This window comes from Sminthopsis crassicaudata, chromosome 1 (assembly GCF_048593235.1).
Source record: "Sminthopsis crassicaudata isolate SCR6 chromosome 1, ASM4859323v1, whole genome shotgun sequence".
Lineage (NCBI taxonomy): Eukaryota > Metazoa > Chordata > Mammalia > Dasyuromorphia > Dasyuridae > Sminthopsis > Sminthopsis crassicaudata.
The window spans coordinates 523,879,727-523,896,478 of record NC_133617.1 but is presented as its reverse complement, the minus strand read 5'-3'; the positions used below and the strand labels follow the sequence as shown (position 1 = coordinate 523,896,478).

At 31.8% G+C, this 16,752-nt stretch overlaps 1 protein-coding gene across 2 annotated transcripts in view; it reads right to left on the bottom strand.

Annotated features, from left to right (window-relative positions):
- PRPSAP2 (phosphoribosyl pyrophosphate synthetase associated protein 2) overlaps nt 1-16,752 on the bottom strand; it is a 49,894-nt gene that overhangs the window by 24,211 nt on the left and 8,931 nt on the right. For both annotated transcript variants that reach the window (XM_074281709.1, XM_074281710.1), the window contains exons 2-6: nt 9,477-9,595; nt 9,124-9,276; nt 8,677-8,729; nt 4,575-4,641; nt 403-575 (exon numbers count right to left, since the gene is read on the bottom strand). In XM_074281709.1, the coding sequence (XP_074137810.1) occupies nt 403-575; nt 4,575-4,641; nt 8,677-8,729; nt 9,124-9,242 (412 nt within the window). In that variant the 5' untranslated portion in view covers nt 9,243-9,276; nt 9,477-9,595. The remainder of the gene's footprint in view (nt 1-402; nt 576-4,574; nt 4,642-8,676; nt 8,730-9,123; nt 9,277-9,476; nt 9,596-16,752) is intronic.

Here is a 16,752-nt window from a genome sequence, read left to right as displayed (position 1 = left end):
GATCTAGCAAAATCTGAAGAAGTGAAGGAGTTGAAAGAAAGGAGAGAATTTGAAATTCAAAAATAAAAAGGAAAGAACACTTAATAATAATAAAAGATTTATCATAATGTCTTTTTCATTATATTAATATTGTCTGTCCTTTCTTTTCTGAGCTTTTAAAGGTTGTCAGAAAAGCAGAATTCTGTATGTTATATTTTGCATGTTAAATTTTATTCACTTTTTTGAAAAGAAAAATTTTTATTATTACTTTGAAATGTTTCAATATGACTATTTTATTATCTTTTGTTCTGCTCTAATAAAGTCCATATAATCCATATGTTTAATAAATAGAAAGTAAACAAAAACAAAAAACAACAAAAATCCACACTCCTCCAGAATAATGATAAACATTCTTTGTCTTACCAGCTTTGCACATCATTGAAGCCAATAACTTAGAAACAATAGAGCCTCTTTTTCTCATCTTGCACTGCTTGCTATATGGAAAATAGGGAATCACTCCAATAATGCTTTTGGCACAAGAAGTTTTACAAGCATACACCATGATCAAGAGTTCCATGACTGTGGTATTCACATCCCTACAATAAAAAATTTGTAGTTTTCTTATCTATATGTTAAAACTCAGTTAACTACATTCAAGAAAACATCTATTAATATTTCAGTTACAAAGTATCCACAAAAAAGTGCTTATAGAAATTACTATTCTGGAACTTACATTCTAATATAATAAAAAAAAAAACCTGAAAAGCATAGGCTTAGACCAATACCATATACTATTTCACAAAACATCTAAAACGTATGATTAAAGATCATATTATGTAAATACTAGACAAGAAACAGATCATATAACTCTCACATATATGGGTTGAAGACATATTTTACTTATTTGCTTATTCATTTATTTTTATTTTTAGTTCCGAATTTTCTGCCTCCTTCAAAACTCTCCATCATCCATTGAGAAGGCAAGAACTATGATACCCATTACACATATGAAACTATGCAAAACATATCTATATATTAATCATATTTTGAGGGGAAAAAAAACTAAAGAAAAAAAGTTCATAGATGACATTTTACATTATGAATCCTTTAGGGTTGTGGTGGATAATTGTACTGATCAGCTACTAAATCTTTTACAGTTGAATATTTATACAATATTGCTGTTTTATTGTGCAGATTGTTCTTCTGGTTCTGTTCACTTTATATCAGTTCATATAATTCTTCCTAGCTTTTTTTGAAACCATACTCTTCATCATTTCTTACAACACAATAACATGCCATTGCATTCACAAACCCAAACTTGTTCAATTACTCCCCAACTGATGAGGAAAATGAAGGTATCCTTTTCCAACTTTGTGCTACAAAAAGAGCTGCTGTAAATATTTTTGCATATTTGGTCCTTTTTCTTTTTCTTTCACTTTCCTGGGCCAGTACCAGTTTTTGCTGGATAAAATTGCTCTCCAGAATGGAGGAGTGATCTAGTTCATACCACTATACACAGTGTATTTAGTGTACCTATTCCCACATCTCCTAAAAGTGATATTCTTAACCAAAAAAGGGAAAGATGACATTACTAAAAAGATAAAATGTACAACTTTATTTACATGAACTGAAAACTTTCTGCACAGACAAAATTAATGTGCCTAGGATAAGAAAAGAAGTGGTCAAATAAGTAACAAAAAAATGTTGTATCAAATTTCTGTTAAGGGTTGCGTATCCAAGCTAAATAAGTAATAAATATACATAAGACTAGCTAGTAGCCAATTTTTGAGAGAATATGGTAATAATGAATAAATATAGGTCAGATTAATTATCATTTCCCAATAGTAAAGAATCAAAAGAAGAATTGCAAGATATTAAGAGAACACTCCAAATTACTATCTAGAGAAATACAAATCAAAACAATCCTGAACTTTTGCCCCCATATCCTACAACTTCTCAGAGATGACAAAAAATGGCAAATAAGTAATGTTGGAAAAAATTGTGATGTGCTTCAGTATGTCACCAAAAGTGCTTCAGTTGAGCTGTGAAGCAATACAGTCATTTTATAAAGGAATTTGGAATTATGCAAATTAAAGGATTAAAATGTCCATAATCTTAGAGAATCCATTACTGGGCTTATATAGCAAAGTATTTTTAACAGCACTTTTGTAAAGTAGATGCTTACTGAGTGGAGAAATGAAAAAGAAATTGTGGTTCAATTCAACATTATTAGGCTACAAGAAATACATAGAAACATGGAAAGATCTATATGAACTGTTTCTGAGAAAAAGAAGCAGAGTAAAGTAAGCAGAGCCAGAAAATTATACAGTGACTAAAGCTATATAAAAAGAACCACATACACATATGTATGTATTATGAATTTTGAAAATGATAAAAGAATAAACATGAATCAAAAAAAAAAAAAAGAACTAAATGATGAATATGGAAATTTGTTTAGAAATGCAATATTTAACCTATATTGGTGAAGAAAAATTTGGAACACAAAGTTTTGCAAAAGTGAATGTTAAAAACTATCTTTGTATATATTGGAGAAAATAAAATATTATTAAAAGAAAGAAAAAAAGAAGAGCTAAGAAAGGATGCTCCCAACCCACCCCTTTGCAGACGTAGGAGATCCACATACACCATATAAATTTTCAAACTTTTGCAATGTATTTGATCAGTTGTGCTGATTTTTTCCCTTTATTTGGTCTTAAAAAATATTATTTGTCTTATGAGATGGCTGAGGTGATAGAAAAAGGGATTTCAAACCATGTTGAATATAAAAAAAAAAAAAAAAAAAAAAAGAGCAGTAATTTTTAAAAACTACTACATACTAGAGAATGACCCAGATTAAGAAACAGGCACAACTCAAATCCAGTAAAGAATATAAAGGAAGATACTGTAGCATAAGGAAAAATCCTTTGTTAGTAATCCTGCTTAACTTTGAGGAAACCCAAAGTGAGTTTTCAGAGAAGGAAGACATAACAGCAATATTAGAGCACTAGAGTTAACTAGAGTTAGAGGTTAAAAGAGAGTACAAAAGATAACATAAAAAGAAATTAAACAAATTAAGAAAATTAAAGACGGCATTTTTAACTTCAAGATATCAATCAAACAAAACATAAGCCAAGCTAAAATAACAGAATGGTGAAACAAACTTAAGTTTAAAGGAAAATATTAGAAAGATTTGGAAATAATAAAAAATACAAAGTAGTGATCAAAACATAACCATAGGAGAAAGCATCAAATTGTGCATCATAAGATTTTATTCTAATCCCAGTTCTTCCAAAGATATCTGGCTCTTGGGTTTGGTTTGGTTTTGTTTTTTAATTAATTTATTTTGTTTTAGTTTTTGTCATTCTTAATTAGCTTATTTTCTTTATTCCATCTGTTACATGCCCATACCATATCTTAATAACTATTATGACAACACACATGCTACATAAATGGAAGGGTCTCCTAAACAGGAGATTCCATTCCCACTACCAACTTGGCACCTTTTGTGATAATGACTATGAAAGAGGAAATTTAAAATATAAAGAGACAATAATCTTCAATCCCTCTATCCCCTGAGTTCTTAACAACTAGTTTTTAAAAACATTTTGATAGCTCTATTTCAATAGATGTAGTTTTGTTTGTAATCCTATGTATTTTTTTTAATTTAAATTGAATTTTAAAGTATATTTTGAGAAGGGATCTATAGTTTATACCAGACTGCCAAAGGAGTTCATAACATAAAAAGGTTAAAATTCTGTTTTAGATATCCATTCCCTGACAATTTCCTCTTAAATGGAATAAAGATTATTTTAAACAAATATTTCTCACATTTTTTCAATATTATTCAGCAGGTTACATATATACACATTCAATATAAGATGCTCTAATTTTTAGAATTTGAAGCAAAAAAATAAGAAACGAGGCTTTTTGTTTAAATCACTGTTTTGAATAAACAAAACTCATTTAAAAAGGCACTTTATGACATATACATGTGTGTATTCAGAGAAGAACAAAAAAAAAAAAAAAAAAAAAAAAAAGGAAAAAGGAAATTGAATGAACTATCCTATACTAGATTTAAACTCCAAAGTCAAACTATTAGATCCAATAATGAACTGAATCATCCTAAGTATATTTGGGATGATACTATAATTAAAAACAAGAATCAAGAATAGCAACAAAGTAAAACATAAACTGCTTAAGCACATTCTTTTGTAATCTTGTAAATGAAAATCAGTTGCTTTCATTTTTGCTTTTGGAGAATAAAACACCGTTACTTATGTTTAAGATTCTAGCTTTATTCTAAGATATGTTAGCAAGCTACATTATAAGTAAATAGTACCCCAAACACTTGAGACAACTAGTAATGCCTTACTAAAAAATTTAAAAAGCAGAAATTTACATAAAATTATAATACCAAGCAAAAAGAACGCATGTTAGCTCCTTTAATGCAAATACATCAATGTATTTAATACTATCTCTTTCCCCCACTTAAAACACAAAGTCATAATTCTTCTAAGATGCAAATCTTATTATAGTATTACCGTGCAACACTAAACAAAGTAGTAACTAAGACATATATGCCAATTGTTACTCACTTTGAAATAGTTTGGATGATAAAAACATCTTTTCCTCTGACAGATTCTTGAATTTGAACTCTTGTTTCTAATTAAAAACATAAAGAAATTTTAATATTATTTTTTTTAAATACAAAAATACAGTCTTCAGGATTAGTCTATTAAACAGTACAGAGATTATAAATAACTGATTCACAGGCTTAATTGTCACAGTATTGATATAAAACAAAGATAATAAACATAAGATAAAACTCTTTAATACTTTTATGAAAATCTAGGTACATAAATGTGTCAATATGACCTACAGAAAATGTCTTTATCTAAAAGAGCTCCCCTATATTAATGAAATCACAAGTCCAACCCTCATCCCTAAATTATTTTTTCTTCCTACCTTCACAAGGAGAAAAGGAACTTAATGACTCGTCACCTTATAGAAGATTTTTCACTTTTGACAAAGGAGATCATGCAATTCCCCTCTCCATTATTTAATTATATCATAATGCTCTAGCCACATTATAGAAAAAGGCTTAAATTCTCCAGGATGCAAAAACCAAGTATTTCATAAAGTGTTTTCAAAAGTACTATGTTATACAAATTGTAATATCTCTCAAAATTTATTTAAATGTATTCAATCACTAAATAAGCAACTTTCAAGCCCAAGGTAGCTTGTGCTATAACTTAGAGATAAAAAGACAAAAATAATTCTGGTTTTTAACAAGCTTATGATTTACTGGGAAGAAATAACATAACTCATAATGCTATGCATAAAATGCAAATGAACATATCAGAGAGCTGATACATCCTGTAAATAAGAGTTATGGTCCTTGTGATTCTAAGAGAAATTCATTGTTTCATAACAAATCTTTTGTTATATGTTTGTTGATATTTTGTTATATGTTTGTTGATGACTGTTTAATTCATAATAAAATAAGAAAAACATTTTAAAGGCAAGCCTGGGGCAAGACTGAAGGTCTTTAAATGCTAAAAACAGGCTGGGAGCTAGTCAGTTCTTTGGGAACTGGCAGTATCATGGTGGATAGATTGGAGAGGGAAAACTAACTGTAATGTAGAAAAACCAATGAGAAGCTTTTTCAGGAGGCTATTGCAATATTCCAAGTGAATGTTAAAATCTATCTAAACAAAGAGACCACAACTAGTCATGATATAATCAGTAAGATATGGTAACTGACTGAATATGGATGTTGAGAGGAAGAGTCAAGAATCATTTTGAGGTAGCAAATTTTGGTGATTTGAAGGATAGTGGTACTCCCAATACAGTCATGGATTTTAGGAAGAGGAGAGAGTTTAGGAGGAAAGACAGAGTTACGTTTTGAACAAGATAAGTTTAGGTTGACTATTGGACATCAATATGAAAATATCCAACTGGAACTGGCAATGAAGACAGCAATCATGAAAGCGATCATACTGGCAAGTAATTTGCATACAGATGAATTAACTCCATGGCAGGTAATAACATCAAGAGTAAGGAGGACTCAACACAGAAACTAGAACCCACTCCAACAAACACAAACAAAAATAACTTCCAGGTTAACATACCTTTTAAAATGACCCCGCCCACCAAAAAAAAAAAATCAATGTCAGTAGAGTTGTAGAGAAAAAATACACAAATTTTAATATACCACTATATGTGACATTATGATTTGTTACAATCTTATGGAAGGCAATATAGCACAACATTATTCTGAAACACAGCATATTTATTAATAAAATGATGTTACAGCCATCAATTGAGATATTACAGGGAGAAAAAAATTTCTACATATAAAAGTAAAAGGAAGCATGATATAGGACTATCTAGATTGAAATTCTGTCTCTCAAACAATCACTAGATGGTACAGAGAATGGAGCACTGGAACTGGGATCAGGAAGACTATCCTAAAACACTTAGTTGTGTGACCCTGGACAAGTCAGTTAATCTTTTATTTTGTTTGTTTCAGTTTTTTCACCTACAAAATGAGGATAACTACCTCAAAGTGTTGTTGTGAGGATCAAATGAGATATTAGTTAAATCTCACTAAACACAGTGCCTGGTACACAAATAGATGCTATATAAATATTTGAGGGCAGTTAGATGGTACAATGGATAGTATCAAGCCTAGAACCAAAAAGACTCCTTTTCTTGAGTTCAAATCCAGCCTCAGTCATTTACTAGCTGTGTAACCCTGGGCAAATAACAACTCTGCCTCAATATCCTCATCTATAAAATGAGCTGGAGAAGACAGTAATAAACTACTCCAGTATCTCTGCCAAGAAAACCCCAAATGAGGTCTCAAAGAGTCCCCAAGAAATGGGGAATGAAAAACAATTGAATAACAATATAAATTCTTATTCCTTTCCCCTTTCTAGTATTTCAAGCATATCGATAAGACTATAAATTACTAAGTGGGTGATTTGTATCACCAGCAGAAAATTCCACATTAAAATAAAAATTGGAAATAGGTTTTGGGTCTTACTATTAATATATGGTTAAACTGTATTATACCACTGAAATGGAATATTACTGTGTTACAAAGCAAAAAATATGAAAAAATATACAAAGAAATACCTATATACAAAGAAACAATTACAACATACATATTCATTATACAGAAAATTGCAACAACAACAAAAAAAGGGTCTAAAATTTTTTTCTTCTATAAATATATGCTTCATTTAAACTAATTATTGAAGTTTATGGCTTTCTTATGATTATTATTGTACTCACCTACCTGACTGAGGGTGTTTTGGTGATAAAACTATTTTTGAAGAAGGAATTATTGCCTCATTTTAACTTTGTTTCCCTTACAAGCTTAAGTATCAGTAAGCAATCAAGATTTTATGTGCCATTTCCTAGTTGCTAGTCTTAAAACCTCAATTATGCTTGTCTTCATGTACCTAGCTTAAAAAAAACCCAACCACTAGCTGATTTAATCAGGGCAAATCACTGAAGCTTCAAGTTTCCTCATCTATAAAAAATTATTTGGGAAAATTAGCTATCTCACAGGATTATTACAGAATTACTACAAGACTCAAATCAGCCATATAAAAATCCTTCTAATCAAGTCAGTTTCTGTTAAAAAACAAAACAAAATAAAAAACTTTCATCGGCTCTTCCCACAAAATAGCAAATTAAATTAAAGGAAATTAAATTACTTAAAGAGCTCTGAGACTGTCTAGCCCAATTTCTATTTCTGACATAAGAAAACTAGGGCACAGAAAAATTAAGTGACTTGCCCAACATCACAAAAGTAATAAATACCAGAGTTGGGATTCAATTTCAGGTCCTCTGATTCCAAATCTTCCCACTATATTAAAAAATAATTTTGTTAATACATTTTCATAATATTTATGTGGCAACTGTTGTAAAAGTAGTGAACAAAGAATAATATAATTGACTAAAATTCACTAAATGCATAGTTGATTCAAGCATTTTCACTAAACTGACAGGTCAATTCAGTCAGTTAACTGACCAGTTAAGCATTTGCTTTATGAATAAGCTGGAAGTAACAGAGTGTAGTGGAAAGAGCATTAAATCTATTGTACATTGGGTTCAGATTCCCCTCAGACACTTACTAGTTATGGGATTTTAGATAAATCATTTAACTTCTTGTTGATTTAGTTTTTTCATCAACAAAATGAAATTGGCTTCAATGACCTTCAAAGAACTTTAAGGTCTATGTTATTATAATATAGCATCTCTTGGTGTCCTAAGCAACTCTGTAAGATAAATTGCAAAGAAGGTACTAATCTACATTGGTAAAGAAGGTACCTAACCAACAGATGCCAATACTGATGAAATAATAGATTTGGTTCAAAAAAACCAATTACAGATACTTAATTATGTACATGTCTCCTCCAAGGAAATGCAAGTCCTTGGAGTGCAGAGGCCTATTTTATTTTTGTTTTTGTATCTCCAGTGCCCAGCACAATGCCAGAAACATAAAAGGCTATTTAACAAATGCCTATAGATTTCTACCATATTTTGAAGTGACTTACCGAGTCAAAATTTTCAAATCAGTTATTAATATAGAGACTAACTCAATGATAAAATCAAAAGAAATTTGAAACAATCAACTGTGTCACAGAGAAATTAATAGGATAAGAGCAGAATATTATTGCTCACCTCTATTTGGTTCCTGGTAAACTTGAACTTTGCCCATTTCCACCCCCAGCCTCCTATAAAAGAGAAGGGAAAAGTTAACAAACAGAAAGCTCATTCTTGCCATTAAAAATTAATCCATGAAAGATCAAATAGTAGAAAATTTGATAAAATTAAATATAATGGGAAGCAAACTTTCTAAAATTATATTGGAATATAAAAAGTCAATTTTGATAAGAGAAACAAGTCTTTCCAAATAGTGACAAATAATCCTGATAATTTTTTTTACCTAAATGTTAGAATATTTGGAAATATTTAAAGTCAATAACATTTTAAACATATCACCAATAACTACATCAACTTTTAAAATGTTATCTTTAAATAGTCATTTGAATCTTAATATCAATGCTACTTTACCCACTAAGTTTAAAGTATTGTCAAATAGGTAGGAACAGCAAATTTAATACTCACTCAGCAATTTTCTTTGAAAGTTCCATACAAGATGAGTTGGAATTAGCTGAAAACAACACCAGACCACCCTTAGGTACATTCATGATGGTTCCTAATTCAGAAGGTGCCACACAAAACATCAAAACCTCCTTGTTTTTTTCAATTTCTAGAGTACTGGAAAAATACATAATATATTTAGAATTAATATATGTAATGAAATACTCCATTTTCTTATAACAAATTATGATCATCAATCCAAGTAGAAAATACATCAGGAATTTAGAGCTACTAAATTCATTACATGTCTGCAATACAATAATGTTACTATATCTCAATATTCAAAATACTCAATGAAGGATAAATTATAAACTTACAAGAAAAGTGGAGCTTAAAGAAAAGCTCAATTGAACCAGTATGTAGAAAGTAAATCTTGCAGAAAAGTATTTGAATTAAGGAATGGAGTTGCTGTCATTCTCCAACACCAAAATTCTTCCTGGATCAACAATGAAAAATAGAAAAAAATAGAAAGTAAGCTTCTGGAATGATTTATTCATAAATAGAGAACTGAGTTATCTAAATATATCACATGATAAGCAAGTAGCATCACTTTCTCATAATATTTACTTAATTTATAAGTACTTACTGAATATCTCTGCCATTTCATTTATGTATTTACATTTAATAAGGGAGAAAACTATATTCAGAATAGTCCTTTATTGTCTTCAAGTCACAAAATGAATCAATAAAGACAAAAAAAAAAGGGTTTAGGTATGATTTTGTTTTATTTTGTTTATTTTAAAAGAAAAAGGAGAGAGAAAGGGATACACTATGAAAGAAATGAGAAATAAGATAGAAAAACCAAGTTTTTCTTCATACTGCAGTATAGTAGAAGAGTATGTAAACACACTGCAGGGAGGGGGGGGTGTTGGGAACAATGCATAAACTGCATCTCAAAAGACTCACTATTAATCTGAACTTGATAAAGGAAGGCTCTGAAAACACACACACATACATATACACATACACACACACAAAAAGGCTCTGAAAACACACACACACAAGCTAATAATGAAATAAATGAAACAATAATAAAATAAAAAAGGGCTAACAAAAGGAAAGAAAGCAGAGCTGTGGAAGGAGTAGTGGCTACAATATAACCTTCAAGTTTGCAGGGCAGAAAATGAATGAAAAATTTAAAAGAATAAAAAAATGACAAGAACCAGGGGTTAGGACCTTAATTTGATGAAGAAAGGAAGGGTACAGAAATAAAAACAGATCATTTCAATTTTATCTTACTAATGTGGATTGAGGGGCAGCTAGGTGGTGCAGTGGATACAGCACCAGCCCTGAAGTCAAAAGGACCAGAGTTCAAATCTGACCTCAGACACTTAACACTTCCTACCTGTAGGACTCTGGGTAAGTCACTTAACCCCAATTGCCTCAGCAAAAAAAACCCAAAAAACAAAACAAAACAAAAAAAACAAATGTGGATTGAAAGAGGTGAGGAAAGAGAAAAAAATAGCAAGTTATGATAGATTAACATATACAATTAATCACTATAAATAATAACAGGAATAAGATAGACTCACCCATAAAAAAAAGAGGATAGAATGGATTATTAAGACCAACATTTGAAACAAAAATTCACATAAAATAAAAACAAGAACCTGACACAGAATTTAATATGCTTCTTAAGAATTTAGGAAAATGAGGATAGTAATCATAATCTCAGACAAGACAAAGAATCACGGTTAAAAAAGATAAGCAGGGTAAATGACATTAATGCATTTCACTCATCCATGTCTAACGACATAGAACTGATGAATTTAAAAAGTTCATATAGGGTGAAATGGATAGCAAAGAAGGGATTTCATATATGTACCAATTTTTACTCCTTTCTTTCCCTCTCCCTCCAAAAAGCATGAAAGGACATAAACAGAATTTTGCAAAAAGTTAGATGATAGATCTTTGCCTATTATTAAACTGAAAAAAGAAAAAAAAAAAAAAGTGATGAGTTCCAGAGGCAGAGCCAAACCATGAAATGGCTCAAGGTTTTCCAGTTTCCCTCAAAAATCACATAAAATCAAACCTTTGAACAGTCTTGCAAAATGAAACCATTCTATAGGTCAAGATAAATTGGAAGGACAACTGATTGGAAGGTCAGTTTCACTAGGGTGAAAGGGGTATTCAGCCCAACTCAGTGCCTAGGAAAGCCAATGAAAGAATCTTAATCACAGCAGATCAACAACTGATATCAAAATGTGCATACCCTTTGACCTAGCAATGCTACTACTGGGCTTATATCCCAAGGAAATACTAAAGAAGGGAAAGGGACCTGTATGTGCCAAAATATTTGTGGCAGCCCTTTTTGTAGTGGCTAGAAACTGGAAAATGAGTGGATGTCCATCAATTGGAGAATGGTTAGGTAAATTATGGTATATGAATGTTATGGAATATTATTGTTCTGTAAGAAATGACCAACAGGAGGAATACAGAGAGGCTTGGAGAGACTTACATCAACTGATGCTGAGTGAAACAAGCAGAACTAGGAGATCATTATACACTTCAACAATGATACTGTATGAGGATGTATTCTGATGGAAGTGGATCTCTTCAACATAGAGAAGAGCTAATCCAATTCCAATTGATCAATGATGGACAGAATCAGCTACAACCAGAAAAGGAACACTGGGAAATGAGTATAAACTGTGAGCATTTTGTTTGTTTGTTTTTCTTCCCAGATTATTTTTACCTTCCGAATACAATTCTTCCTTTGCAACAACAACAACAAAATTCGGTTCTGCACATATATATTGTACCTAGGACATACTATAAGATATTTAATATGTGTGGGAATGCCTGCCATCTAGGGGAGGGGGTGGAGGGAAGGAGGGGAAAAACTCAGAACAGAAGGGAGTACAAGGGATAATGTAAAAAACAAAACAAAACAAAAAAAATTACCTATGCATATGTACTGTCAAAAAAAGTTATAATTATAAAATTAATAAAAAAAAAAAAAAGGAAAAAAAATAAATTTTAAAAACCCTCCATAGTTTATACCTGGGGAAAAAAAAAAAAAAAAAGATCAACAACTGAGATCCTCAGTTCTGGCTCAGTAGCAGAGCAGACCGATTGGGCAGTCTTCAGTCTCAGCACAGAAAGCAAACTGCCAATCTAGAAAACCAGGCTATAAATTAGAGCGAGCAGGTAGGGCGATTATCTGCTGATGTGAGCAAGACACCAATATAAGCACATAACCCTGTGCTCAAAAGCCAAGACTCAGAGTGGCACAAGAAGCTTGGGTCAGTACACTCTATACCTCAAGAACAGAGCTTGACTTCAAAAGCCACAAAATAGGAGGGGAAAAGATAGAAAGAAAATGAGCAAGAAACTGAAAAGGGCGTTAGCCATACAAAGTTACCATGGTGATAGGGAAGACCAAAATTCAGACAAGGACAAAGTGCCCACATGGAAAACCAAAGGAAACACAAGCAGGACATTATTTCAAATTTCAAGGACAGCTGAATTTATTATATACTTTTAAAAAAGGGAAGCTATATATAATAGATTCATATTTTCATAAATAAAACTTTCTGTTCTATATTTTATCTAGAAATATTATTTCCCCTTCTTTTTTATTGTTTATTAAATTCAGAAGAAAATAATAAATTATGGCCAATAAAGGGCATTTGAAGAAAAGACAAATTTAATGAAGATGAACTTAATCCCAAAGAATTGATAAATTCAAGAATAAATTACAGTTATATTAGGTGAGTTCTATGTAGAAAATAACAATAATGAAGTACAGACCCAAACTTTTGGATGCAACTACACTAATTCCTTAGGGGAAAATATATAGCTTTAAAAACTATTCAATGAAATAAAAAACAATGGCCAAAACAATGGAAAAAAATCTAGTAAAAGCTATACATTAAAATAAAAAAACTAAGCATAAAAATAGGAATTTAATGTTAAAACTGGATTTATTTTTTTTTAAACAAATGATTACCTAACTTGTTTAAAAAATGGAGGAAAATCATATTGCCGATATCCAAAAAGTTAAAAACCTACAATAAATAAAGGAAATATTAGAAATTATTTTGTCCAATTATGGGCCAACAAATTTGATTAACTTAAATGAAATGGAAGAATATTTATAAAAAGAATATAAAATGTACCTTGATTTTCTTACACAATATGATTAATGTGGAAATATGTTTATAAAATTGCACATATTAAACACATACTGAATTACTTGCTGTCTAGGGGAGGGGGAAGGTGGGAACAGAGGGAGAAAAATTTGGAACATAAGGTTTTGCAAGAGTGAATGGTTTTTTTTGTTTTTTTTCCTCACAGTATATATGCATGAGCAATTTTTTTTTAAAATAACATTATCCCTTGTATTCATTTTTCCAAATTATCCCCTCCTCTCTCCACTCCCTCCCCCCGATGACAGGCAATACCATACATTTTACATGTGTTACAATATAACCTAGATACAATATATGTGTGTAAATACCATTTTCTTGTTGCACATTAAGTATTAGATTCCGAAGGTGTAAGTAACCTGGGTAGATAGACAGTAGTGCTAACAATTTACATTCACTTCCCAGTGTTCCTTCTCTGGGTATAGTTATTTCTGTCCATCATTGATCAACTGGAAGTGAGTTGGATCTTCTTTATGTTGAAGATATCCACTTCCATCAGAATACATCTTCATACAACATTGAAGTGTACAGAGATCTTCTGGTTCTATTCATTTCACTCAGCATCAGTTCATGTAAGTCTCTCCAAGCCTCTCTGTATTCCTCCTGGTGGTCATTTCTTACAGAGCAATAATATTCCATAACCTTCATATACCATAATTTACCCAACCATTCTCCAATTGATGGACATCCATTCAACTTCCAGTTTCTAGCTACTACAAAAAGAGCTGCCACAAACATTTTGGCACATACAGTTCCCTTTCCCCTCTTTAGTATTTCTTTGGGATATAAGCCCAATAACAGCAATGCTGGGTCAAAGGGTATGCACAGTTTGATAACTTTTTGGGCATAGTTCCAAATTGCTCTCCAGAATGGCTGGATTCTTTCACAACTCCACCAACAATGTATCAGTGTCCCAGTTTTCCCATATCCCCTCCAATATTCATCATTATTTGTTCCTGTCATCTTAGCCAATCTGATAGGTGTATAGTGGTATCTCAGAGTTGTCTTAATTTTGCAAGAGTGAATGTTGAAAGCTTTGCATTTATTTTGAAAAATAAAAATCTACTATGACTTAAAAAAAAAAAACAGGCATAGACCAATATCTCACCCCACATACCAAGATAAAGTCAAAAATGGGCATATGATTTAGATTTATTACTATTTATATAATAAGTACATTAGGAGAGGGGAGAACAGAAAAATTTACCTATCAGATCTAGGAACAAGAGAAGAGCTTAAACAAAGACACAAAGGATCACAGAAAGTACAATGGAAAATTCTGATTACATGAAATTAAAAAGATGTTAATTTCACAATGCACAAACAAAACCAACACAATCAAAGGTAGAAGAGAAGCAAGAAACTGTGGGAAATTAAAAAAAAATTAAATAGTATTTTTTTCAAATACATGCAAAGATAGTTATCAACATTTACTTTTGCAAAACTTTGTCTTCCCCTCTTCAAGACAATCCAATATTAGTTAAATATATGCAATTCTTCTAACATATTTCCACATTCATCATACTGCGTGAGATCAGCTCAAAAGGGAAAAAAACACAAGAAAGGAAAAAACAACAATAAACAAACAAACAACAACAAGGTGAAAATACTATGTTTAATTCCACCGAAATTCTCTCTCTCTCTGGATGGCATTCTCCATCCCAAATCAACTGAATAGCCTTGATTCACCTCACTGTTGAAAAAAGCCAAGTCCATGAGTTGATCATCATATAATCTTGTTACTCTGTACAATGTTCTCCTGGTTCTGCTCACTTCATTCAGCATCAATTCATGTAAGTCTTTCCAAGTTTTCCTGAAATCAGCCTGCTGACTGTTTCTTATGGAACAATAATATTTAATATTTCCATTTATTCATTTACCATAACTTATTTAGCCAGATGAAGAAACAGAATCTGGAGGTAACCCTGGAAACAATGGGAACAAGTCTCCATTCTCTATGTGCTGCCAATACTCCCAAAATGCTACTTTTCCCCATTCCCCTGTTCTAGAAACCACCAAACTTTTTTTGTGTGTACTAGATCCTCTAGCTTTCAATCTAGGACCACAGATTTTGACTGCTGGATAGCAATAGGATCCCCAAACTGGAAAATTATCTTTTATAAACTGGGGCTACTGTAATGAGATCAATGTTCAGAATAGGAGAGTCCCTCACCTCTGTCCAATATCAGAAGTCTATACATCATGACACCATGTAGTCTGAACCCCTTATTTTATAGACGAGGAAACTGAGTTTCTGGGGAGTTGAAGATTTGCCCATGTTGTCCCAGTCTGAGAATATTGACAAAGCACTTGGCACAAAGCTCCAGAGAGCTTCTTATGCCAGTGTACCCATAGTGGGCAGTGCCACTTTTTGTGCCTGTCTTATGTCCCTTGTAGGCATTGAGCCAAATTTATAAAAACACAAGCAATTCCCCAATCTACAAATGGTCAAAGGACATGAAATGGTAGTTTTCAGATAAATAAATCAAGTAAATCAATATTTATGATAAAATACTCTCAATCACTATTAATTAGAAAAATGCAAATTAAAACTCTGAGGTACCACCATATGAAAATTTACTGAGTTGTAGGTAGAGCTATGAACTATTCAACATTATAGAGAATAATTTAGAACTATGCCCAAAGGGCTATAAAAATATGCATGTTCTTTAATTTCTCCATCAACAACTATTAGGTTGAACAGAAAAAGACAACTAAAGAAAGACTTATATATGCTTACCTAACAGCTCTTTGTGTGGTGGTCAAAAAAAAAAAAAAAAAGGAAATTCAGGGGATGCTATTAACTGGAAATTGCTGAACAAACTGTGGCAAATGATAGAAATAGAAATTATGGTGTAAGAAATGATTAACAGGATAGTTACAGAAAAACCAGAAAGACAACTGATATAAAATTAAGTTAACAGAATCAGGAGAACACTGTACACAATACTAGCAGTCTTGTAATAATTATCAAATGAATGGAAGCGAGGCAAGATGAGAGCAGCTAGGTGGTTCCATGGATAGAGTGCTGACTGTAGAGTTTGGAAGACTCATCCTCTAGAGTAGGAGTTCTTAAACTACAGCCCGAGGGCCAGATGCAGCCCACTGAGGACATTTATGTGGCCTGCCAAGTTATGGCAAAGGGCTGAGGGGTGGAGACAGAGTGTGAATTTTCATTTTTTTTACTATAACCCGGCCCTCCAACAGTCTGAGGGACAATGAACTGGCCCCCTATTGTAAAAGTTTGAGGACCACTGCTCTAGAGTTCAAATCTAGCCTCAGACATCTACAAGCTGTATGACCCTGAACAAATCACTTCACCCTCCCAAATGAATTGTCTAGTGTTCCTTTTTGATTTTACATTGAGTTATTTACAGTTAATTATACTCTTTTAATTTTACTTTTAAAAATCTTCTTGGATTTTCCATTTGTAACAAGACCA